Source organism: Mus pahari, chromosome 1 (genome assembly GCF_900095145.1).
Source record: "Mus pahari chromosome 1, PAHARI_EIJ_v1.1, whole genome shotgun sequence".
NCBI classification, from domain to species: Eukaryota; Metazoa; Chordata; class Mammalia; order Rodentia; family Muridae; genus Mus; species Mus pahari.
Window position 1 is genome coordinate 72,426,999 of NC_034590.1, and position 25,650 is coordinate 72,452,648.

A 25,650-nucleotide genomic window follows, 5' to 3' on the forward strand; every position below is an offset into this window, starting at 1 on the left:
TCTTCAATCTGTCACCGAGGAGAGGGCCAGCCAGCACCGTGGGCCTCTGAGAGCCCTGACTTCTCACTGGGTTGAGGATGCCACATATGAATTCTTTGAGGTCATCCTTGATCCTCTGTTGCTGGAGCTTGTGACAGCATCAGTCACTTGCCACGTTACTTTTTGAGACAGTACTGAACTTGCTGAACCTGCAGTTGACCTAGTTGGTCACCCAGCAAGAATCCAGGCTCTTTTTATTTATTTCTCCACACTCAGTTCTGGGATCACCGTCACACGCTGCCATGACTGGCTTTTCCCACATAGGCTGGGAACCCAAACTCAGGTCCTAAGGCTTGGGTGGCAAGTGCTTTGCCAACTGAGCCACCCCCTGTGCCTACCTATTGTTATCTAAAAAAGTCTTCTTGTCTCAATGAGAGTATCAGCTAGTTCATAAGGTACATCATACAAGTTTCTAATAGGAAAGGAGTAAGACATAGATGTATGTCCAATAAGCTCAAAGGAATTCTTACTATATGTAGGTAGGTCACGAGGGGGTCAAGACATGTGTTGATTATAACACGGTTCAAAATTTTGACTTTGGAATTTTCTTAGAGAAAGGAGTCTAGTCCTTTGTAAGTGTTGTGTTGAACTTCTTGGCTCTCAGCCAACATGAGACTTAAGTCAGATCCAAGTGGTGGGCTCTTTTCCCGAGTCCCCTCTCCTTCAGCTCCGCTGTCCTCTTAGCCTACTTCAATAGAACTTGCCTTACGAAGCTGTGGTGGTTTGTGTAGGCATGGACCCCAGAAACTCATGTGTTTGAATGCTTGGCCCACAGGGAGTGGCCCTATTAGGTGTGGCCTTGTTGGAGGAAGTGTGTCACTGTAGGGGCAGGCTTTATATATGCTCTAGTTGTGCCCAGTGTGACTCATAGTCTATTTCTGCTCCTGCAGATCAAGATGCAGAACTCTCAGCCCCTTCTCCAGCACCATGTCTGCCTGCACGCTGCCATGCTTCCCACCATGACGATAATGGACTAAACCTATGAGAATGTAAGCCAGCCCCAATGAAATGTTTTTATTTATAAGTGTTGCTATGGTTAGCTGGGTGGGGGTGATGCATGCCTTTAATCCCAGCACTTGGGAGGCAGAGGTAGGCAGATCTCTCTGTAAGTTTAGCCAAAGCTACACAAAGAAACCCTGTCTTGAAAAACTACTACTACTACTACTACTAATAATAATAATAATAATAATAATAAAAGAGTTGCCATGGTCATGTTGTCTCTTCACAGCAATAAAACTCTAAGACAGAAGTTATGAAAATTTTTTCATTGAATTTTTATTCGTGTACTTGTTTGTGGGTATGTGCAGGTACATGCACTGTGACTTGTGTGTGGAGGTCAGAGGACAACCTGGAGGCAGCGTTCTCCCTCCACCTTGTGAGTCCTTCAGATGTCACTCAGGTCACCAGGCTGTGGCGGATGGTGCACTATATTAGTAGCCCTATCTTGAGAATGAAATCTGTAAGGTGTTGGTCACAGTGAGTGCCCGATATATGGTAAGTAACTAGTTCGCTTTAACTGTTCCCATTTGCTGTAGTTTGAGGGGAAAAGCTTGAATACTTCGTTCCCAGGTGGCAGCACTTTTGGGGAAGATGTAGGGAACTCTTGGAACACAGGGTTTACATGGCCTCCCAAGAGTTATAGCTTGGCCTTGCTCCAGGCGCAAGCTCTCTGTTTCCCGATCTGCGCCCTGGATAAACTGTGTGCTATAGACATCTACTGCCACAAACTGAGCCCCCCCCCCTTTTTTTAGGCTTAGTGAACCAGAGAGTTTATTGGGGCTACTTATAGAAACACAAATATTCAAGGCAGTTGCTTCTCCAAAGAGCCCTTCTGAGCATGGGCAAGACTTTATGAAACCGAATTCCTCAAGCCCCCTGCTGGTTTCAAGATTGCTGGACTAGTGCAGAGTCCCCCTCCCACAGTAGCTGTTATTGATTATACTGACTTGGGGAGGAACCTTGTGAATCTCATAAATTTCCGGAACTCCCTGTGACTTCTTAGTTACTTCTTGGGCCATGCATTTTTTTTTTCCTTTTTAATTTATTCTTCTCTCATATATTACAGCCCAACACAGTTCCCTTCCCTCCCCTCCCTCCCCTCCCCCCAGTTTGCCCCCACTTCCCCTTCCCCCCCAGATCTACACCCTCTCTCCACCTCCTCTTGGAAAAGAACAGGTCTTTCAGGGACATCAACCGAATACAGCAAATTCTTTCATATAAGGGGAGACGGGGCAACCCAGTAGAAGGAAAAGGGTCCCAAAACCTGGCAAATGAGTCAGAGACAGCCCCTGTCCTGACTGTTGGGAATCCTATAAGATCACCAAACTACATAACCATAACATATACACACACCAGGGAACCTAGGTCAGACCCATTCAGGCTTCCTGATCTCTTGAGCCCATTTGAGTCCCAGTCAGTTGATCTCATAGGCCATGTTCTTGTAGTGACCCTGACCCCTCTGACTTTACAATCCTTCCTCCCCCTCCTCCTCAGGATGCCCCAAGCTCTGTCGAATATTTAGCTGTGGGTCTCTGCAGCTGCAGATGGAGTCCTCTAGATGGAATCTTTGTTTTGTTTTTAAGACAGGATCCCTCTGTGTAGCCCTGGCTGTCCTGGATTTCTCTGTGTAGATGAGGCTGGTCTCAAACTCAGAGATTTGTCTGCATCTACCTCCATAGTTCTGGGATCAAAGGTCTATGCCACTATGCCTGGCAACTGATGAGCTCTTCATGCCCTGAACATTGAGCCAAAATAAATCCTTTCTCCCTTAAGTTGCTCCCATTGATGATCTGATCACAGCAGGATGAAAACTAATTAACGCAACATTGTTATAATTGTGCTGGCTTTGTTTCTCTTTGACTGTGCTTTTCATGGTCTTTAGAAATATTTCTCAATGAATCAGGTTTGTTATAAATGATCTCCCTTTCTTGCCCTTGCAGACACCTTGAAGGCATTTTTTGAAGTTCGAGATAGCTGGGTGATTTGATTGAATCACTGAACTGTGTATGAAGGGGATAATATCATTATGAACAGTGATAAAGGAAGACTCGGGGATCCAGTCACACGTTCATATATCCTCCCCTTATCTTGCCTCAGAAACTGTGGGAGAATGGTTGTGTTGGTGTCCTAAGCATCCTGCATCCAGGAGTGACTGTGAGCAGAGCCTGGGAGGTCTGAGTTAGGCATGGAGAATAAATAAGCCTCTCCTGACCCCCCTGCTCTGATGATAAATATTTGTCTGCATTTTAGTAATAATTTCAGAGGTTTTTTTTTTTTTTACATTTAAACCTTTAATTTTTCAGGATAACTTAAAAAACGATTTATTTATTTTATGAATGTGAATACACTATCTTCAGACACACCAGAAAAAGACATCAGATTCCATTACAGATGGTTGAGAGCCTTTGTGTGGTTGCTGGGAATTAAACTCAGACCTTTGGAAGAACAGACAGTGCTCTTAACCACTGGGATGCCTTTCCCGCCCCTCTTCAGGAGGACTCTTATGTATGGTGTCTTGAAAAACACACACAGAGGAGAGGCAGAGGGAGAGGGAGAGGGAGAGGGAGAGGGAGAGGGAGAGGGAGAGGGAGAGGCAGACAGACAGACAGACAGAGGGCAGAGAGAGGGGGCAAAGAGAGAGGCATATGAGGGGGAGGGGGAGGGGAGAGAGAGAGAGAGAGAGAGAGAGAGAGAGAGAGAGAGAGAGAGAGAGAGAGAGAGAGAGAGGAGAGAGAGAGAGAGAGAGCAGGTTTAGTTTAGAGATCAAATTGGCCTTTTAGTATCTACTCCAGAGCCAGGCAACATCTTGTTCCACAAAACAGAATGAGTATGCTATCCTGCTGAGCAGTGGGAGCTGGTTTCAGAGGCAAGAAAGAACTGGTCAGCTGGGGCCTCACACAGGAGTCTTGTTCCAAGCAGCGGTTTACCATGAATGTTATTTAATAGGCTCATGTAAGGATCTGAGAGCCAGTTGCCTTCATTCCATTTATGAAATCTACTTTCCTACCCTGAGTTTCAAAGGCCATCCCTGCGATCCACTTCCTATCTGTGCCTGAGTGGTTCAGTTTTTTTGACTCTATCTATAATGTTTTGTTGTTGCTGTTTTTTTGGGTATGTGTGTGTGTGCTTGTTTGTTGTTGTTGTTGTTGTTGTTGTGTTGTTGTTTTAAGGCAGGTCTCATTATGTATCTCTGGCTCCCCGGGAACTTGCTACATAGACCAGGCTGGCCTCAAAGTCACAAGATTCTCTTGCCTCTGTCTCCTGAGTGCTGGGACTAAAGGCATGCACCACTGCAACCAGATCATCTTGTTTCGTCTTGCACAATTAAAACATTGACTGTTGCTTACTGGAAAACAAGACAGAATTATCTTCATGCATGGAGAGTGGGGAAGAGGGAGTAAGGGAATCTTTGTTCACGTGAGCTGAACCCACCCTTGGTAAATATAGGGCACAGACTTCCTGACCCATATATGCCTCAAAATGTGCCTGTCTGGGAGGTGAGCTGGTTCAGCAGTTAAAATGCTTGGTGTGTACACTGAGAACCTGAGTTTGATTCCTGGAACATTCATAAGGGTGGAAGGAGAGAGCTGATGCCCTGAGTAGTCCTCTGACCCTGTTATGGGGTCTGCTTAGATCCAACAGAACTCAAACACCAGGCCGATGCAGATGACAAAAATTCATTGTAATCAAGCTGCTAAGGATAGATCAGGGCTGCAGAACAGACCCTGAAGCTGAACTCCAACCCTGAAGGGAAGTCAGACAGTATATTTAAAGAATGAAATCATAAATCGAAGGAGTGTGTGGTGGGCTGTAGCATTCTCCAATCATATTTTGACATAAGGGATTAAGCAAGGGAGTTTCCACCAATCAGGATAGGAGTTGGTTTCTGGACCTGGGAATATGAACTTAGTTTGACCCTGCCAGCAAAACAGAGAAGTTGCCCCTGAGATAGCTGAACTCAGACAACTGTCACCTTACAACAGACGCTGTTCAGCTGTTGGGAAGTCCCCAGCTTCCCTAGGGCTGGGGCCTTGAACTTAGTTTCCCCCTATGATTAAGTGGAGTCTGAAAACAAAATGGCAGCACTTAGGACAAGTCTCTTTTGCTTGTTCCCAACAGCCTTTACTCACATTCTGAGGCATGAACACACTCACATCATGCACATACAGAAATAATACAATTTTTAAAATTAATGACCTTAGCCAGGGAGTGGTGGTGCATGCCATTAATACCAGCATTCAACAGGCAGAGGCAGGCACATTTCTGTGAATTTGAGGCTAGCCTATTCTATGAAGCAATTTCTACTACAGGCAGGTATGTTACACAGAGGAACCCTGACTCAAAAAATTAATTTGCTTAATTATGATTTTAGAGACAATCAAGGTTATTAAAGTAAACTAATAGGCTCAGTAGCTGGTTGTATTTCTAGTGGAGTAGAGTAGGGAGTAGATTTGTAACTGGATCAAAACTTATGTTCAAGGCACATGGAATGTGGTCTGTGAACTTTCTCAGCTACAGAAGTGTGGGAATCAGATTTCATACTTTAGAAGAGCTTCTCAGACAAATAATAAAAAAATAGAAATATCTAGTTACAAAGCAAGCTGCGATTATAAGTTTTTATTTCCCTAGATTGTAAATTTCTTACTGCTGACGAGGCAGACAAACATTGCTTTTTGATCATAGCAAAGTGTCGTAATTTGAAGTCAGAGAGCAAAGTTTCAAGACAGACCCGGAAGACACCTTGGATGCTTATAGAAGTCATGAATGCTAAAGCAGACCTCCCCTGAAAGGATCCCACCCTTTCCCCTTCCACAGATCTTAAATAACCAATCAAGGCTTGCCCCCTTGGCCTCTCTTTAACACTCAGACCCACAAACTGCACACAGGAGAGGGCTACAGCTCAGCAAGAGCAAGCTGCTGGACCAGAAGACCGAGGAGAACCACAGGGAACCGGGATACACAGCTCTCTCTGAATCCTGAAGAAGGGAGGAGAAGTAGAGTGTTCAGTGTGGGATCTCTCAGGACATGGATATCTCCCCTGAACATCCAGAGCTTTATATACAGCTCAAAACCCGAGAGAGTAGGCTCTAGAGGGCTAGGGTGCCTGGCTAGACTCTTCCAGCACACTCAGTACTATTCATAAAGTACTCAAATACCAGGAGAGTAAGCAAATGGATGGATTCCCACCATGTCCCAGGTTCTGTGCTCTAAGATACTGTCTAGAATAATGATGTTGTTGTTGTTGTTGTTGATGATGATGATAGTAGTAGTAGTAGTAGTAGTAGTAGATGGAGGAGGAGGAGGAGGAGAAGGAGGAGGAAGAGGAGGAGGAAGAGGAGGAGGAGGAGGAGAAAGCCTTCTCTATCCAGAGTCTTCCCTGGCCTTCTAGGGAATACTGCAGACTTTCCCTTCTTCACCTAAGAAGAGGACTGTAGGTGTGAAGTTTCTGAAGGTCTATTGTTGAAGCACCATTTTTCTATACTAGTTGGTGTGAACTAGACCTTACCTGTGACTCTCAGTCTGCCTGTTGTCTGTCCTGGACATGGACCTTTTGGCCCAGATGGGCAGGATCCTTCTTGATGGACTCTGTACCTGGGTAGGTCTCAGAGTTTCCCTGGGATTAATCCAAATTCAAAATTTCTCTATGCAATCACATAAAATCCCTGTGATCTCTTCCCATAGTTCCACTTCTGCCTCCAAAGATTTCTCATGTTTTCAGGAACCTTTCAGGGTGTCAGGGCTACTCTGACTGGTAATAGTTTTTTCCTGATATTGCTCACTGTTTCAATCATTTCTGATGTACCATTACTGAGGTACCTGCCCTTGGCTTTACCAATGCTACCATTCACTGTTCCAGGCTCTCGACATGTGCACTGCCTATCATATTGCTTCTGGTAGGGAGCACCCCCTCTTCCATTTCATGAGGTTCCCTGCCAGCTCCATCTCTAACACAGACAGACTCACCTGATATGCTGAAATCAATGTTGCCTATTTGAGTAGAACCATTATAGAAGCAATTGAAGTTACTCTTCTTCCTTTCTGGGGAGTCCAGAAATACTTCGTTAAACCCTTTATCATTTTGTGTTGTGACTTTGTGATATACTTCATAGCCTGGAATTAACACCTCCTCTTCACGAGGGAATGAGGAGAATTCCTTGATATTAACCCCCAAGCAGGTCCTGATGATAAAGAGTGTCCCATGATTACTGAAAAAGTCTGGAGAAAGAGCTACCCTCTTTGTTAAAGATGAAGAACTGAACTGCCCAAACCGCACAGAGCCTGTCCCAGAATAACGAAACTTAGTCTTAGAGCCTCGGTAAACTAGATGGCAACCCTGGTCACTCAAAAGCTGAAGAGCTCTTGTTAAGTAGTAATGGAAGGCCTTGTAGTGGAAGTTACCAGGGTTTTTCTTGAATTCTCTAGCAGCTCTGTTAAAATCTATAGCGAGGTTCCCAGTGTAGGCTAAAAAAGCTGTTCCATGGAAATCATGGAACCCTTCGGGATAACTCGTACTATTTTTTATCTCCTCCCATCGTGTCTCTGCTTTTTCCCACTCAAGTTTTAATTCCTCATTCATGTTGAAGTCTTCTTGTAACAGCTGGGGTGCCCTTTTCTCCATGTCTTCAACACAGCCCTCATACTGATCATCAAATGCATTGGGAGCCATGTCTAGCATGGAAGACCCTGCCAGGCCAGTCACCTGAAAGAAAGAAGCAAGGTCCTCTGTTACTCCAAAGTTTGCTAAGTTACCAGCAGGTGCTGGATGCTGTGGAGCCTGCAGCTTGAGATGTCACATACACCAACCTTACACATGGCTCAAGCATGGGCATAATCTCATTACATCATAAGAAGGGAGAAAGGCAAGGTTGAGATTGCTGAATTCTTTGTGTTTACAGATACCATATTTCCTACTTTATTCAATAAGTTCTTTAGTGAGCACACAAAACAAGAGGCCTCATCATGATCTTTACATAGTCATATATCACTACAGATTGTTCATATTCACCCCCCCACAACTCTCTGTTTTTATCTTTACCTTTCTTCTTCAAAGGTTCATGTTCTCTAACATCCGTTACCACAGACTCAACCCTGGGAACTATCATATTGCAAAGAGGTAGGCAGGGGAAAGCGAGGTCAACAGGATGTGGGTTGAGAATATTACCTGCTGGGTTAGCCACCAAGTCAGGAAGAACTTGGACATTTTTGATATCATCATCAAGTTCAAAAACAGCTGCAAGAAAATATAAGGCAATGAAAGAGGTGTGCACACAGTCCTTTAACAGTCTGTTGATGGAGTAGCTCTGGGGTAATGTCTATGTCACATGCAGGCTCGGCATATCAGGACTCTGTGAACCAATCTGCTTGGGTCCCTTACCAGTGATGTGGTCATCGATATCTTCTCTATCTATCTAGTAAAGATCTATGATTAATTAATCTTGTTAATACACAGAGATGCACAGATGTCCTGTGGAAAACAGGACATGGGTTTGCAGGTCTCTGACAGGCTGTGGTGATTTTCTCTGCCCAGATATGTAAACTGTTGTCCTGGTTGGATTACCTTGTGGCTCTCATTCAGCTTGATACCTCTGAATGAAGTCTCTTAATCGTGTCAATATTCACTATGTTCTATGTTTGGCTATGGTTGTCCTCCAATGTGCCAGTGTGCCCATATGGAGGTAGTGAAACCTTTAAGAGGTAAGGTCTATTGAGATGGGACCGGGTCCTGGAGGGCATCATCATCAGAAGAGATGGATTGAGTCTTGTGGGATCCTACTCAGTTCTTGCAGGAGCAAGTCCAGCCTCGGCCTCTCTGGTTTCCTCTCCTTCATGTACTCCCTTCTGCACATGGCCATGGCTTCTCTGCCACACTGTGACTCTGCCAGGAAAACCCTAACCAGCCAGCACTGCCATGGTAGTTAGACTTTACAGCCATCAGACTGTGAGCTAAGTGGGCACATTGATTGTAAACTTTACAGCATCAAGAATTTTGCAAAAGTAATAGGAGACACAAACTGAGGAGATAGCTCAGTGTGTACCATATTTGCCTTGCAAACATAGACCCGAGTTTGATTCCCAGAGCCCTAAGGAGAAAATCAGGCTATGGAGAATGCACTTGTACTTCTGGCACTGGGAGTTGGAAGGAAATGAATTTGTGAGATCCCTGAACGTCACTAGACAGTCAGAACAGCCTACTCGATGTGTCTCAGGCCTGTCGGAGACCCCGTCTTTACAAAACTGGTGGACAGTGCCTGAGTGAAGAGAGCAAAGGTTGTTCTCTGGCTCCACATGTGTGTCCCTACACATGCAAGCTCATACATGAGTAGTTGTTATGTACACACTAAAGAAAAGGAAAAAGAGAGGTAATAGAACAACACAACCTGCCTTAATTAGAGTTGTGTCTTATGGATGTTTATTCTTTTCACTGCTTCTTGAGGGTGGAGGTTTAAAGTGTCCCCTGAGTTGCAGGAGAAGGAGTGAGGAGGAGGGCTCACTCGCTTTGGCCTGCCACCCATCCCTTCATTCCTTCCTACCTTCTGTCTTTTGGGAAACCACAAAAACTCCACTCCATAATTATCTAAGCCTGTTGTCTCACTTTCCACAGAATTTCTACTTAATTTGACAAGACAACACTCTCCCCACATCCTGAGAATGGCAGAGAGGAGCTGCTCCATGTGGCTAACTAGTTGTTCTTGGGGAGGCTGCACTCCTGGCTCCTCCTCAGCTTCCTTCTCCTGCCTGAGACTTTAGGGAACACCGCAGAGCCAACAGGCCGAGGAGTTCTGCACTGCAGTGAGGGTTCCCACTTCTCTACACTCCGAACTTTAAACAACTATTAAATACTGCAAAAGAACTATAGTCAGCTATGTAAGAGCTGAGCACAGTGTCGCCTTTGTTTGCACACAGTTACTCCTCTCAAGGACATCAGATAGTTTTACTTCAGCTTCCTGTAAGGATAGATTGCACAAGCCAGGGTAGTGGTACCCAGCACATATATAAATGTAAAAGGTTTTATTTAAAATATTTAAATTATAAGCTGAGGATGTATCTCAGTCAGTAAAGGGGCAACCTGGTACCCAGGAGTTCCTGAACTGAATCTCACCACAGCCTACTTACTAACTGTGGTGGCACAAGCTGTAATTCCAGCTCCTCAGAGGGAGAGACAGGGCCATCAGACTTTCAGGGCACCCTTGACTATAAGTATCAGGACATCGTGAGGCCCTTGTCTCATGAAACATGGAAAGCATGTCTTCTTGGGTGGTACCCACCTTTACTCCCATCATTCAGGAGGGAGAGGCAGGTGGATCTCCATTAGTTCCCGGCTGGCCTGAGCTACAGAGCAAACAGGACTATGCTACATAGTGAAACCCTCTCTTAAAACACACAAACACACACACACTGACGCACACAAATATTTAATGCAATACAAATTGATATCTGACATATAATCTTAAATAACTATTAATTTAATTATTTCATCATTTTTCTCCCAATATTTCTCCCAATATTCTTATTTGACAAGAAATTTTTTTAATTATGGCATTAAGTTAATGAATATTTGTATTGATCCAACATCTCTCTATATAGAAACAACTATCTTCATTAATTTCAATATCCTCCTATCAATTTTTTCAGCAAAGTTATGAAACCTTACGTGTCCTTCTTTAAGGAGTCTGAAGACTCACGCTGTCCTCTCTAAGTTCTTAAAGTCTTCCTGTATAAACCAGGCATGGCCAAACACACCTGTAATCTCAATCACTGGGAGGGAGAAGCAGGGACATCCCAAATCCCTGGCCATTGTAGGATGTAGTGAGACTCTAAAAACAAAAAGAGGTGATAGAAAACAAAGGACAACAATAGAAACACAGGCAATTTCCTCTGGCTATGTGTACAGACTGGAGACATTTAGGATCCCACTACTTCCTCAGAATGGTTCCTAAAGTTTGGTTGTATAAAAAGTTCTCTGGAAGCTTGTCCACAGAGATTCCTGGACCCCAGTCTCAAAGTTGTGCATTTAGTATTTCTTATGGGCTTCCTGCTAATTTCAAACAGTTTGCTTGCTTAAATTTATTTATTTTTATTTCATGTGCATTGGTGTTTTACCTGCATGTATGTCTGTGTGAGAGTGTAAGATCCTCAGGAATTGGAGTTACAGGCAGGTGTGAGCTGCTATGTAGGGGCTGGGAATTGAACCTGGGTCCTCCAGAGAGCAGCCAATATCTTTAACTGCTGAGCCATCTCTCTAGCCCCAGTTTGCTTATTTTATTTTCTTACTTTTACTAATGTGTGTGTATGCATATCTGAGATGGGGTAGGGGGAGTATGTGCAATTAGGGACAGGGGCCCTCTCAGGCCAGAGGTGTCAGATCCTCTGGAGCTGGAGATGCAGGCTCTTCTGAGACACGTGACACTGGTGATGGAACCGAACTCTGATCCCCCTGCAAGAGCAAGCACGTGCTCTTAACCACTGAGCCTTCTCTCCAGACCACAGTTGGCTTTGAGGAAGTACTGCCCAGCATAAGATTCCAACTGACTGGTGCTGAGGATTAAACTCAGAATGTGTGCAATCCAGGCAAGCACCTTTCCACAGAGCCATACCCAGACGGAGAGTGAAGCCTCTTGACACAGGACAAATCTCCACTTTCCAGATCTTTCTCCAGCCTCAGCTAGAACCACCCCTTTGTTGACTTAAAGCTGAGGGTTCAAAACTCTATACTCAAGGCAGCAAGTTTGAGAAATCCCAGATTCCAGAACCAACAGAAACATCTGTCAGCACAGGGACTTTCTCAGGACACATGGCTCAGCCAGCCTGGAGTGGCTTTTCAATTCACTTCTCCCCTCTAGTTCCTCAGAGCGGTTGATGCAAATGTCTGTCTCTCACAAGGCTGCTGTCTCCTTCTCTATGGGACAGCTAGGTACAGCCTCAGTCTCTGGCACCGATGCCCCTCACAGCCCATACGGACTGCAGATGTGCAGCACGGGTCACTTCAGTCCCACTGTGACCTGGAATTTGTGTCTGACAATTATAATTCCCCTGGAAACAGGGTTAGCTAACACCTTGGACCACAATGTAAACATCCACATCCCTCTCTCCCCTTTCATCCCCATCCCACTTCCCTCCTTCCCATTCTCTGTCCCTTCTGCTTCATATTTGCCCCCAATCTCCAAGATCCTACACTAAAACAAAGAACAAGCTGATGATCTCAACATGCAGGAGATCTGGTGCAGGAAGACCTTGAGATCTGCATTAGACTGGGCTACACAGCAAGAGCTTACCTTTAAAACTCCTAGATTAAAGATGAATAAATAGCCATGCAGTAGTGATGTACACTTTAATCCCAGTATTTGGGAGGCAGAGTCAGGTTGATCTCTTTACGTCTGAGCCCAGAATGATCTACAGAGATTGTTCTAGTACAGCTCAGGCTACAAAATGCCCTCCTCATTTAAAAAAGGATAAATAAAGCAAAAGAGAAGAGGATAAAAGGTAATGTTTGCATGGAACTAGGGGGAAAATGGCATTCAGAGTCGTTAGGTACCTGAGAAGACGTTTGGTAGCTGGGTCTCCGTCCTCTTCTAAAAGCAAGTGTTGTAGCAGGCAGTGCTGGGGCCCTTTTATCCTCTGGGCTTTCACTTTCAGGTTAGCGTTGGAAGGGTGTCCAGGTGGCTTCTGAACAACTTAAATCAGGTAAGTTGTATTTGCTACTAGGCCTTTTCCACACTCCATCACTTTCTTGTTCTAAGATTATTAATTTTGCTTCTGTGTGAGGCAAGGTCCCATTAACCCAGACTAGCCTCTAATTTGCTATGTGGCTGATGATATCCTGAACTCCTGATTCTCTTGCCACAAAACTAGTTTTATTGGTGTGTGTGCGTGTGTGTGTGTGTGTGTGTGTGTGTGTGTATGTGTGTGTGTTGTGTTGATAATGGAGAAGCAGAAGTTGGTTGACTTTTGCTGTATACATCTGCTCTACAAATTATGTTGTAGTTACTTGCCCCTTAATCCTAGCACTTGGGAGGCTGAGGCAGAATAATGTCTATGAATTTGAGACCAGAAAGGACTACTCCATGAGACTCTGGCAACAAAACAAAACTACCACAATATTACAGAGCCCTTTAGGGGACCTAGGGAAAGGTGAACAGAAGTGACCAATTTTAAAGCTCATTTTTGAATCCTTAATTGTTCTTGGCTACAATTTTCTCATATGACTAGAGCACATGAACTAAGTGTTGACCTTAGAGTTTCCCCTGGGAACTACCTGCTTTTTTCAATCCTAGATCCTTACAATGAATCCATCATCTTCCTCAGTCTTTAGACCCAGAGACCAGGTGGCATTGTGTACAGAAAACACAGTAACAGATCAGATGGCCGAAAGCCTTTAACCTCCTGTTAAGAGATTAAAAAAGAGAGTGAGAACAGTTTCACCGATGCAATACCCTGGGACCTTTTATGCATCCAGCTTTCGTCAGTGAGCGTCACATAAATAGAACTTGGAAGAGTATATGCTCATGCTGCTGTATATCTGAAGGGAACTAGGTTCTCGGAACCTACAAGTGAGAAACCTAATTTCCTCCTATTTCCTTTTCCCTGTTCTTCCCCCTCCAACACCTCCTCCTCCTCCTCTTTGTCCTTTTAGGTGACAGGGTCTTGTTATGTTACCTAAGCTGGCCATAAAGTCTTGTTCTCAAGCTTTCTCAGTGGCTGAGACTATAATATCTTTGCTCTTGGCTCTAACTCTCCCTTTGCTCTAGACTTATCTGACAATCTTGATTCAGCAGAATTCTGTATCTTGGCTTGTTCTAACACTATTCTATAAGCCCATAATGACATATTGGACAGAGCATATCACTGTATGGTCCTGATGATTAATATTGAATGAAAGCCACAAAATCCTCCTGGCAAAGAAATGCCAACCTGAAAACTGTGCAAGTGTTCCCAGGTGTGGTGGCTTGTGTGCCTGTAGCCCATCACTTGTGAAGTGAAGGCGGGTAGATCAGGAGTTCGAGGACAGCCTTGACCCTATCTCAAAAATAGAAAAATAAGTAGGAAGAATGCTAAGAAAGGCTACCATAGCAGAAGATGCTCAAAGCCTAAATCAGAAAACTCTCAGAGGCAGAATAGACAAAACCATCAAATGCCAGGATGTGGCTTTAAAGAGGAGGTGACACAAATGTGGTGAGGGTGTTTTAAAACTCAACATGCTATATCATACACACCCTAACTAATGATGGGAGCCAGCTACATGGTGGGTGATTAGGTGCAGGAGAGTAGGATTCGGGTTCTTCAATGGTGCAGGCAACTAAATTGTAAGAAGTTTACATCAAATTCGACTCAAACCTAGTCTATCTGACTATCAGAACTTTTGATCAGCTTTGTGCATCTTCTTGCTCTGGACTTACTCAGAAGGGCATCCTTTTATAACTTGGGGTAAAGAGGAATCTAAAGGAGGAGTTTCTCTTGGTAGTGGTGTTCTTGGAGGACCAGTTGGTTCATCTGTTTATGTGCTGAGACTAGCCTGAATTACATGAGGTCCTACAGATCCGGCCTCTTAAATATAAGATGACTAAAATGAAATGTATCAACGTGAAATATCAATGTATCAATGTTCCATTAAAGTAAGAGTTGAAACCCAAGGGAATCCAGAAAGGGGATTCTAAGAGTTGGCTAGATGGAAACCTTTCAGCTCTACAGTGCTGCTTGCTTCTTAAGGCTAAGATATAAAAACCCTCCAGAGACTCTCTTGATTACTTTTGCGTGGGAAAAGCACAACCCCAGCATTTTACCTAATGGTCCAAACAGTAGTAGCCTATTCGGGTATAAGTCCATCCCATCTGTCTACAGCACTGGTGGTCCTTTGAGGTATATGGAGCCTTTAGACTGTAACCTGCAATGATTCTTTAGGTCCTAAGAGAAAAAGTCAACGACCAAGCAACTTAGAATCAGGAAGATCCGGGTAGTCACCTTTGTTTGGTTAGTCACCTTTGTTGTCAAGGACACAAGTTGAGAAAGAGGGAAAAACACTGGAGAGTGAATTTGAAGAACTGCAGTCAGATACTGAGGCAAACTGGAAGAACTGAAAATCTGGTGAGTGTTGAAGGTCAGGTTGTGGTGGCACAGGCCAGCACTTGGGGGGACAGAGGCAGGTAGATCTCTTTAGGTTCTAGGCCTGCCTGGTCTACATAGCAGTTACAAGCCAGCTAGGAATACACAGTGAGACCGTGTCTCAAAAAGATAAAAGAGTGGACAATTTGGGCATATTAAGAAGATCCAGTCCAATTTATGGGCAGATACCAAAACCAATTGCTCCATAGCAAAAGTTAATTCCATTTTATAAGATAAGATAGGATGTGTATGTATATCAATGATCCACAATTGATAATGGAAGAAATAAAGCAAAGACTATTAACAATGGCCGATTGTTTTAATGGAATCTATGTAGCCCAGGCTGGCCTTGATGTTACAGTGTAGTGGGATGGAGAGCAGTTACTAAGTTCCTGGTCTTCTTGCCTTCACCTCTTAAGTGCTGGCGTCTTAGGTGTATGTCTCAGCTAAAGCTCTCTTATCAACTCTATAAATAAGCTCACCCAACTTAGTTCACTGTACTCCTGACAAATAAATTCTTCCTATATGTTTCTTTTGTTTTGCTTTCTACAAATATCTCTGTTCATTCAGTTGCACCCTAAACGCTCCTCTTGCATTCTGAAACAGCTTGTCATTTTACCTTTATCATTTCCTTCACAGAAGCAATTCCTGGATGCCTTATCTACAGAGCCAATTTGTGTGTGTGTGTGTGTGTGTGTGTGTGTGTGTGTGTGTGTGTGTGTGTGCGCGCGCGCATCTGTTATGTCCCTCTATTTGCACAGTATGCTCACAGACACATGAGCATATGGAAGCCAGAGACTAACGTCAGGTCTATTGTTCCCCACGTTATATTTACCTGAGCCAGTCTGTCACTAAGCCTTTGAGACAGCCTTTGTTTGCTGTATAATCTATGGAGTCTATGTGTAAGTTTCTAGGGAGGAATGCAGGAGAGACCCACCAGCTGTCCCAGAATCTCTAGCACCCCCTGAACGGATGAAGCCCCATGCTTGCCCTTACCTCTCCTCAGCCACAGCTGTTGCTTCTGAGCCCCCGAGCTCTTTGGGAGAGCATGGGTAAATGCTGTAGGAGAGATGGCTTTCTGCCTCTTTGAACCAAACAAAATTAGCTCATTATTGCTTGTCTATATAGTCTTGAGAAACATCTATGACAGCCATGTTTGAGGTTTTGAATTAATTAAGTTTTTAAGTATATAGCAAGTCAAAGTAAAAGAATACATGTCAAGTGGCAGTCAGGTAGATAAGTATGTGGGTGGATGGGTAGATAGATGATTGATAGATAGATATAGAAAAACATCAAAATGGATGTTCAAAATATCTACCAGAAATCAGCTGGAGAGACCCCATTGAGGCCCTGCAGAGATCAAACTCTCAATATAAACATTAAGCTTCATTTATTTTAACAGGGCTAAAATGGAAAGTCTAACATATATGAAAGGAGGGGCTGAAGAAATGGCTCATCAGGAAACATAACTTTGGTTCCCAGCACCCGTGTTGGATGGCTCATAACCACCTTTAACACTCCATCTCATAGAGATCTGATGTCTTCTTCTGGTCTCTGTGGATATCACTGTGTCCATGTGCAGGGAATACACACACACACACTCAGAGAGAAGGAGAGAGAGACAGAGACAGAGAATGAATTAAATTAAATATGAAAGAGGGTTATTAGATATTATGAAAATGTGCAGCAGGTTTCACAAAGCCAGAAGAAAACATTTTACCATAGACGCACAATGTTCAAAGGGATAGCTTTGTTGTGCCATGTATACATGTAACACTATGCTTTAGTGTGTGATTGACCACAAAAGGGCAGTTATCAAGGATTACTGACCTATTGCATTGCTTGCAGTGGGATGTCCAGGCTATTCAATGCAGACAGGGCTGCAGGTTGCTAAGTGCGTACTTGGGAAAGGTAGCTTGAGCCAGAAAAAGGGCCCTGGCTGCTAAAGTTTTCAACACATGTCTGCCTCAGACCCAGAGACCATGCTTTGACTGTTCGAAGAGATTGTAGGGACCTGGGCTTCCTTACTCATCGTGACCCCTCCATCCTATGGAAGGGTTTATTCCATGGTCACAGGGGTCATCTATGTTCCAAGAAGCATGACAGAACATAGAAAATCAAGAAGAAAGATCGAACAACCAGTCTCTTGGAGGTGACACCTGAAACTTGGTCACAAAGCTATACCTAACTATAAGGGAGCACAAGGCTCAGATTCAGTCCTTAATACCATAAACCTCTGACTGGCTTCTGCATACGCAGTGTGTCTCATCTACATCCATTAGACAGTCATCTTTAGGACCAGGAAGCTAAGGAGTGGCCAGGAATAAATGTTTGCTTGTTGGTTGGTGGGTGGTGGGTTGGTTGGTGGGTTGGTGGGTTGGTGGGTTGGTGGGTTGGTGGGTGGGTTGGTGGGTTGGTTGGTTGGTTGGTTAGTTGGTGGGTTGGTTGGTGTGTCTGTTTGTTTGCAGACAGGTCTCAACCTAGCCCAGGCTGGCCTTATATACTATATAGCTGAGGATGACCTTAAACTCCTGACCTCTTGCCTCACCACCCAAGTGCTGTGATTACAGGTGCTCATCACCAGACCCAGCTTTATTTTCAGTAGTTGCTTTTTTTGTTGTTATTGTCGCTGTTTGTTCTTCATTTGTTTGTTTGGTTTGGTTTTTGATTTGTTACTAGTTTTTCACTCTATAGCCCAGTCTAGACTGGAACTCAGTACTTATCACATGCTGGCCTCAAACTTCAGCACTGAAATGACAGGCCTCCTACCACGCCAATGTCTACTTTAATAGACAGTATCAGTAAAAGTAACTATCCAGGTAATCATTAGGAGGCATAAATATTTTTTCTTCCTCAGTGAATAAAAAGTAGTTGCAAAACCACCCACCAATATGAAACTAACCTTACATAAAAGGATACATGTAACAATCACACCAAAACAGTCAAATACAAGAAGCTGTGTTTGAGCAAGAAAATATCATTAGATGGTAACTCAAGTCTAAAGGCAAAGTGAAGGGCCCTAGAAAGAGCAGATATATAGCTTATTATAACAGACCATGTAAATATATTTGTCCTCCCTTTAGCATTTTTGAAAGACATAGATTGCATTAGACAATAATTATAACACTATTGTTGGGTATTAAAGGGAAACAATAAATATCAATTATGGCTCTGGGACCAGTTGCACAGTAGAAATTGCCGCTCTGTCCCTGTCTCCCCTGCACTCCAGAGATGGCAGCTGCAAAGATCCTGTGATGGATTTGACTTAACAGAGGGTGTCAGAGAAGCTGAAGTGTTTCCCCTCCAGCAAGAGCTACACAGTGAGGTTTGGACTTTAAAAAAAAAAAAAAAATAGTCCTGAGAATACAGCTGGGTTAATAGGGTGCCTTCTTAGCACAGCATGTGTAGATCCCACACTCATAAACATGTGACACAAAAGTGCTAGAAAATCACTGTGCTCACGGAACAACTCTGAATGATAGGAGAGAACACTTGGTAATAAATGCTTTCCCAAGCTGGGCGTTGTGGCACATGCCTTTAACCTCAGCGCTCTGAAGGCAGGGACAGGTAGATCTCTGTGAGTTTGAGGCCAACCTGGTCTATAAAATAAGTTCCAGGACAGCCAGGGCTACATAAAGAAACCCTGTCTCAAAAAAAAAAAAAAAAAAAAAAAAGATAGATAGATAGGCTTTCCCTCTTTTTCATTGGATAGTTAATATTCTTTCATTAAATAGCCAACTAATCACTCACAGTGACCAGCTCAATAAGACATCACTAATCCTGCCTCATTCTTTGTATTTTCGCTGTCATAATCCTTGCTTTCTGGAATGAAACGTACAAATAAATTATTTGAATGTAAATATTTGTTTGTGCTCTACTTTAAGGAACCCTAGCTAAATGATTGACTTATTTTATTTAAGTATAATCGCAAGTAATTTCCAAACAGAGGAGGTTTGAAAATATTGTATTTTCTACATCTGAAAAATGTTTCTATTCTATTTCATATGACATCATTTAGTTGGGTATAAAGTGTTGGTCAAAAGTAATTTCCCCTTAGGAAAATTGTGCAAAGTATTCAGCTTTCTTTTCATTTTTAAGCACTGTTTATAAAAAGTCTGTATAAAAATCCAGTCAGGTTTATATTCTTTAGAGATTTTGGCTTCTCCTTCTCTATTACCTTCTAGAAACTTCCAGAATATTCTTTGGATTTCTGAACCTTTACAGTGATATATCTTGAGGCTAATGAGCCTTTAAATTATTTGTTCTGAGAAATTGATGGGCCCTTTTAACCTATAGATCGACTTTTTAACATCAAGGGAAGTTGTCTTTGCTATTTGCTAATACCTTGGTTTTCGTTTTCTTCGTGTGTGTGTGTGTGTGTGTGTGTGTGTGTGTGTGTGTGTGTTGCTAAGAATCAAACCCAGAGCCTCAGGTAAACACTCTTCCACTATGTTTTCCTCTGTTCCAGCCTCCCTCTCTTTCTCTCTCCCACCACTGTCAGGATCTCACTTACATAGCTCTTGCTGGCCTAGAACTCTTAGTGGTCCTAAACTCTTAGGAATCTGCCTGAGTCTGCCCTCCAAGTGCTGGAATTAAAAGCATGTACCACCATGTCATGGGTTCTTTATTTTGGTTTAGTTTTTGATGTTGTTGTTTTTGTTTTGTTTTCTCTCTAAGGAAGTATTTTTATTGGAAGTTCTAGGGTCAATGCTTTATTTCTATTATTTTCTTTCATATCTTGTTCTTGGTTTTCTCCGCCTCCAGTGTGTGTGTGTGTGTGTGTGTGTGTGTGTGTGTGTGTGTGTCTGTGTCTGTGTCTGTGTCTGTGCACCTTGTATTATTCCTTGTCTTTGTTCCTTGTTCTATTCACATGGATCTACCTTATGTTCTCCTATGTCATTAAAAGCTTGGCAACTTATTTGGGGCTATACAGGAGATTGAATCTAATCTAATAACTCATTCATACTAGGCATACACTCTACCACTGAGCTACAGCCTTAGCTTTTGACAATATTTTTAATCCAAAACACTTTCAAGACTTCTAATTATACCTATACCATACACCACCATTAACATGTCAAACTCTTTATTTCTTTAAAGCAGTTTTGGTTTCACAGACACGTGAAGAGGCATAGACACAAACACCTCATAAACCTCAAAACCCTATACCTGGAGAACCTCCCCCAGTTCTTTTGTCTTACACAGCATCCTGTTATTCTACATTGGTGTATTAGTTATAGTTTCTACTGATACAATGAAACACCATGACCAAAAAGCAAGTTGGAGAGGAAAGGGTTTATTTCCATATTGTAGATCATCTCAAAGGAAGTCAGGCCAGGAACTGAAACAGGTCAGGAATCTGGAGATAGGAGTTGATGCAGAGGCATGGAGGGATGCTGCTTACTGGCTTGCTCCTCGTGGCTTACTCAGCCTGCTTTCTTACAGAAACCAAAACCCCCAGCCCAGGGATACAAACACCTAAAATGGGCTTGGCACTTCCACAACAATCACTAATTAAGAAAATGCTCTGTAATATTTTCCCCATCACATAGCTGATTTCATTAATGTTGGTTTTATTAAAGACTATTGGCCAGTAGCTGCTTAAATAACTCCACTGAGTAGTCAGGATTCAGTGTAGAAGCTGGAATTGTACTAATACAGTAACATTAAGCAGACTGCAGGGGAAGGGTGTCTAGAGAGCTTGAGAAATAGGATCCCTTGATAAGGTTTTGAGGTTTATGAGGTGCTTGTGTCTATGCCTCTCCACTTGTCCAAAACTGCTTTAAAGAAAATAAAGAACATGGCATGTTGACGGTGGTGTGTGGGATAAGTACAATTAGAAATCTTGAAGACTTTTCAGAAGACATAAAAAGTATTTACTAGAAACCTTGCCTACATCTCTATCTCTCTGACCCTGGCTCTGAAATCATAAAAACAAACAAACAAAAAACAAAACAAAACAAAAAACAAAAAAAAACAAAAAAACAAAACTGCCCAAAATGCTCATAGGACAGTTTTTATAACAATGACAAAAATTCTTTGGGTAGTAGTGATACATGCCTTTAAACCTAGCAGTCAGGAGGCAGAGGCAGGTGGATCTCTGTGAGTTCAAGGCCAGCCTGGTCTATATAATGAGTTCTAGGACATCCAGGGCTACACAGAGAGACCCTATCTTGAAAAACAAAACAAAATAAAAAGTCAAAAATCCAAAGCATCATGAATGTTTAAACCAGAGTACATGGTCATTAGATGATGATTATGGGGCTAGAGGGATGGCTCAGCAGCTAAGAGCACTGCCAGCACTTGCAGAAGCCCCATGTTTAGCTTCCTCCTCACAACCATCTGTAACTCCAGCTCTAGAGGATCTGACGCCCTCTTCTGGCCTCTGTGGGTATTTCATGCACGTGGTGCACTTAACATTCGAGGAAAACACTCATATACCCTAAATAAGTAAATCTTTTTTAGTTTTTTGGGGCGAAAGTGGAGGGGGTCCTGGAACTCACTGTGTAGATCAGGATCAATGATATCCTCGAACTCATGGAGAGTCTCCTACCTCTGCATGTGCCACTACACCTGGCTAAATAAACTTTGAAAATGAAGAATAAGGTGAGGACTGTAGGCTCGAGCTCTTGTTCAGTGGTAGAACACTTGCCTAGCATATGTGAAGCCCTCAGTTAAATTCCCAACACCAAACAAGAAAATACAATGGCGACTATGCAAAAACTAACAAACACAGAAACACATGGGTGTTTATTATACAGAGAGAGAGAGACAAAGGAAGCTGGCAATAAAAAAGGAATATTGATTTGTTTGGGCTTGAACTTCTGAGTGTAATTTAAGTTTTTCTTTTTTATGATATTCTGAGTTGGTTCTTTTACAAATATTGAAAGTATTGTCTTCCTTCCGGTCTGAGCCGGTGCCCTGAACAGACCTTGGGCACTCGCTCTGCACCCAATCCCACAACACCCAGAGGAAGCTGGACTCCCAGGAGCTCTAACACACCCAGCATCAAAGGTGAGGAGGCCACAACATCTGCCCCTACACTGGGAGTTACTGGGACCCCCGGCAATCCAGGGAGACAGGAACCACTGCCCGGCCAGGGGCACATGTTCCCTCTGGTCTGAGCCAGTGCCCTGAGCAGACCTTGGGAGCTAGCTCCGAACCAAGTCCCACAACACCCAGAGGAAGCTTGACTCCCAGTTGCTCCAACATGCCCAGGATCATAGGATCACAGAATCACAGGATCTCAGGAGATTGGTCACACCAGGATTTCAGGATCCCAGAGGCAACTTGACTCCTAGGAGCTCTTACACCCAAGACCACCGGATCACAGAATCACAGAGACAGCTGGACTATGAGTTCTGACACAACGAAGATAACAGGAGGGATAGGCTCCAGTCAGAGACAGTGAGTGCAGGTAGCACTAGAGATAACCAGATGGTAAGAGGCAAGTGCAAGCACATAAGCAACAGAAACCAAGGTAACTTGACATCATCAGAACCCAGCTCTCCCACCATGGCAAATCTTGGATACCCCATCACACTGGAAAAGTAAGATTTGGATGCTAAAATCACTTCTCATGATTATGATAGAGGACTTTAAGAAGGACATAAATAACTCTCTTAAAGAAATGCAGGAGAACACAGGTAAACAGCTAGAAGCCCTTAAAGAGAAAACACAAAATCCCTTAAATAATTACAAGAAAAAAAACCCAAACAGGTGAAGGAAATAAACAAAGCCATCCAGGATCTAAAAATAGAAGTAGAAGCAATAAAGAAATCACAATGAGAGACAACCCTGGAGATAGAAAACCTAGGAAAGATATCAGATAGATGCAAGCATCACCAACACAAATAGAAGAGAGAATCTCAGGTGCAGAGGACACCTTAGAAAACATTGACACAACAATCAAAGAAAATTCGAAATGCAAAAGCTCTTAACCCAAAACATTCAGGGAATCCAGGCCATAATGAGAAGACTAAACCTAAGGATAATAGGTACAGAAGAGAACGAAGGTTCCCAACTTAAAAGACCAGTAAATATCTTCAACAAAATTATAGAAGAAAACTTCCCTAACCTAAAGAAGATATTCCCATGAACATACAAGAAGCCTACAGAACTCCAAATAGACTAGACCAGAAAAGAAATTCTTCCTATTACATAATAATCAAAACACCAAATGCACTAAAAAAAAAAGATAGAATATTAAAAGCAGTAAGGGAAAAGGTCAAGAAACATATAAAGGCATACCTATCAGAATTACACCAGACTTCTCACCAGAGACTATAAAAGCCAGAAGATCCTGGACAGATGTCATACAGACCCTAAGAGAACACAAATGCCAGTCTAGGCTACTATACCCAGCAAAACTCTTAACTAACATAGATAGAGAAACCAAGATATTCTATGACAAAAACAAATTTATACAATATCTTTCTACAAATCCAGCCCTACAAAGGATAATAGATGGAAAGCTCCAGCACAAGGAAGGAAACTATACCCTAGAAAAAGCAAGACAGTAGTCTTCTTCCAGCAAACCAAAAGAAGATAGCTACACAAGCATAATTTCACCTCCAATAACAAAAATAACAGGAAGCAACAATCACTTTTCCTTAATATCTCTTAATACCAATGGACTCAATTCCCCCAAGAAAGACTTAGACTAACAGACTAGATATGTAGTGCAGAATTCTATCAGACCTTCAAAGAAGACCTAATACTAATTCTCTTCAAACTATTCCACAAAATAGAAACAGAAGGTACTCTACCCAATTCATTCTATGAGGCCACAATTACTCTGATACCTAAACCACAAAAAGATCCAACAAAAAAGAAAACTTCAGACCAATTTCCCTTTGAATATCGATGCAAAAATACTCAATAAAATTCTCATAAACCAAATCCAAGGACACATCTAAACAATCATCCATCATGATCATGTAGGCTTCATTCCAGGGATACAGGGATGGTTCAATATAGGGAAATCCATCTATGTAATCCACTATATAAAACAAATCAAAGAAAAAAAAAACCACATGACCATCTCATTAGATGCTGAGAAAGCATTTGACAAAATTCAACACCCCTTCATGGTAAAAGTCTTGGAAAGATCAGGAATTCAAGACCCATACCTAAACATAGTAAAATCAATCTACAGCAAACCAGTAGCCAACATCAAACTAAATGAAGGGAAACTTGAAGCAATGCCACTAAAATCAGGGACTAGACAAGGCTGCTTACTCTTTCCCTACCTATGCAATGTAGTACTCGAAGTCCTGGCCAGAGCAATTAGACAACAAAAGGAGATCAAAAGGAAGCAAATTGGAAAGGAAGAAGTCAAAATATCACTATTTGCAGATGATATGATAGTATACTTAAGGGACCCCAAAAAGTCCACCAGAGAACTCCTAAACCTGATAAACAGCTTCAGCAAAGTGGCTGGATATAAAATTAACTTAAACAAATCAGTAGCCTTCCTCTACTCAAGAATAAACAGGCTGAGAAAGAAATTTTGGAAATGACACCCTTTACATTAGTCACAAATAATATAAAATACCTCAGTGTGACTCTAACCAAGCAAGTGAAAGATCTGTATGATAAGAACTTCAAGTCTCTGAAGAAAGAAATCAAAAGATGGAAAGATCTCCCATACTCATGGACTGGCAGGATTAATATAGTAAAAATGGCCATCTTGCCAAAAGCAATCTACAGATTCAATTCAATCCCCATCAAAATTCCAACTCAATTCTTCATAGAGTTAGAAAGAGCAATTCTCATTTGGAATAACAAAAAACCCAGGATAGCAAAAACTATTTTCAAAAATAAAAGAACTTCTGGGGGAATCACCATTCCTGACCTCAAGCTGTACTACAGAGCAATAGTGATAAAAACTGCACGGTATTGGTACAGAGACAGGCAAGAATATCAGTGGAATAAAATTGAAGTCCCAGAAATGAACCCACACACCTTTGATCTTTGACAAAGGAGCTAAAGCCATCCAGTGGGGGAAAGACAACATTTTCAATAAATGGTGCTGGTTCAACTGGTGATCAGCATGTAGACTAATGCAAAATGATCCACTATTAGCTCCCTGTACAAAGCTCAACTCCAAGTGGATCAAGAACCTCCACATAAAATTCACCAGATACACTGAAACTAGTAGAAGAGAAAGTGAGGAAGAGCCTCGAATACATGGACACAGGGGGAAAGTTCCTGAATAGAACGCCAGTGGCAAATGCTCTACGATCAAGAATGGACAAATGGGACCTCATAAAATTGCAAAGCTTCTGTAAGGCAAAGGACACTGTCTATAGGACAAAACAGCAACCAACAGATTGGTAAAAGATCTTTTCCAATCCTACGTTTGATAGAAGGCTAATATCCAATATATACAAAGAACTCAAGAAATTAGATTCCAGGGCTGGTGAGATGGCTCAGTGGGTAAGAGCACCCGACTGCTCTTCCGAAGGTCCGGAGTTCAAATCCCAGCAACCACATGGTGGCTCACAACCATCC

At 42.6% G+C, this 25,650-nt stretch overlaps 1 protein-coding gene across 1 annotated transcript; it reads right to left on the bottom strand.

Moving 5' to 3' along the window:
* Positions 1–5,931: 5,931 nt before the first annotated feature.
* On the bottom strand, positions 5,932–12,595 carry LOC110336159 (T-cell ecto-ADP-ribosyltransferase 2). Its single transcript, XM_021218602.2, has 4 exons — positions 12,572–12,595; positions 8,201–8,269; positions 7,003–7,738; positions 5,932–6,014 (listed from the first exon to the last, which is right to left on the bottom strand). The coding sequence occupies exons 2-4, from the start codon at positions 8,252–8,254 to the stop codon at positions 5,932–5,934; spliced, it is 873 nt and encodes a 290-aa protein (XP_021074261.1). The 5' UTR covers positions 8,255–8,269; positions 12,572–12,595.
* Positions 12,596–25,650: the final 13,055 nt, after the last annotated feature.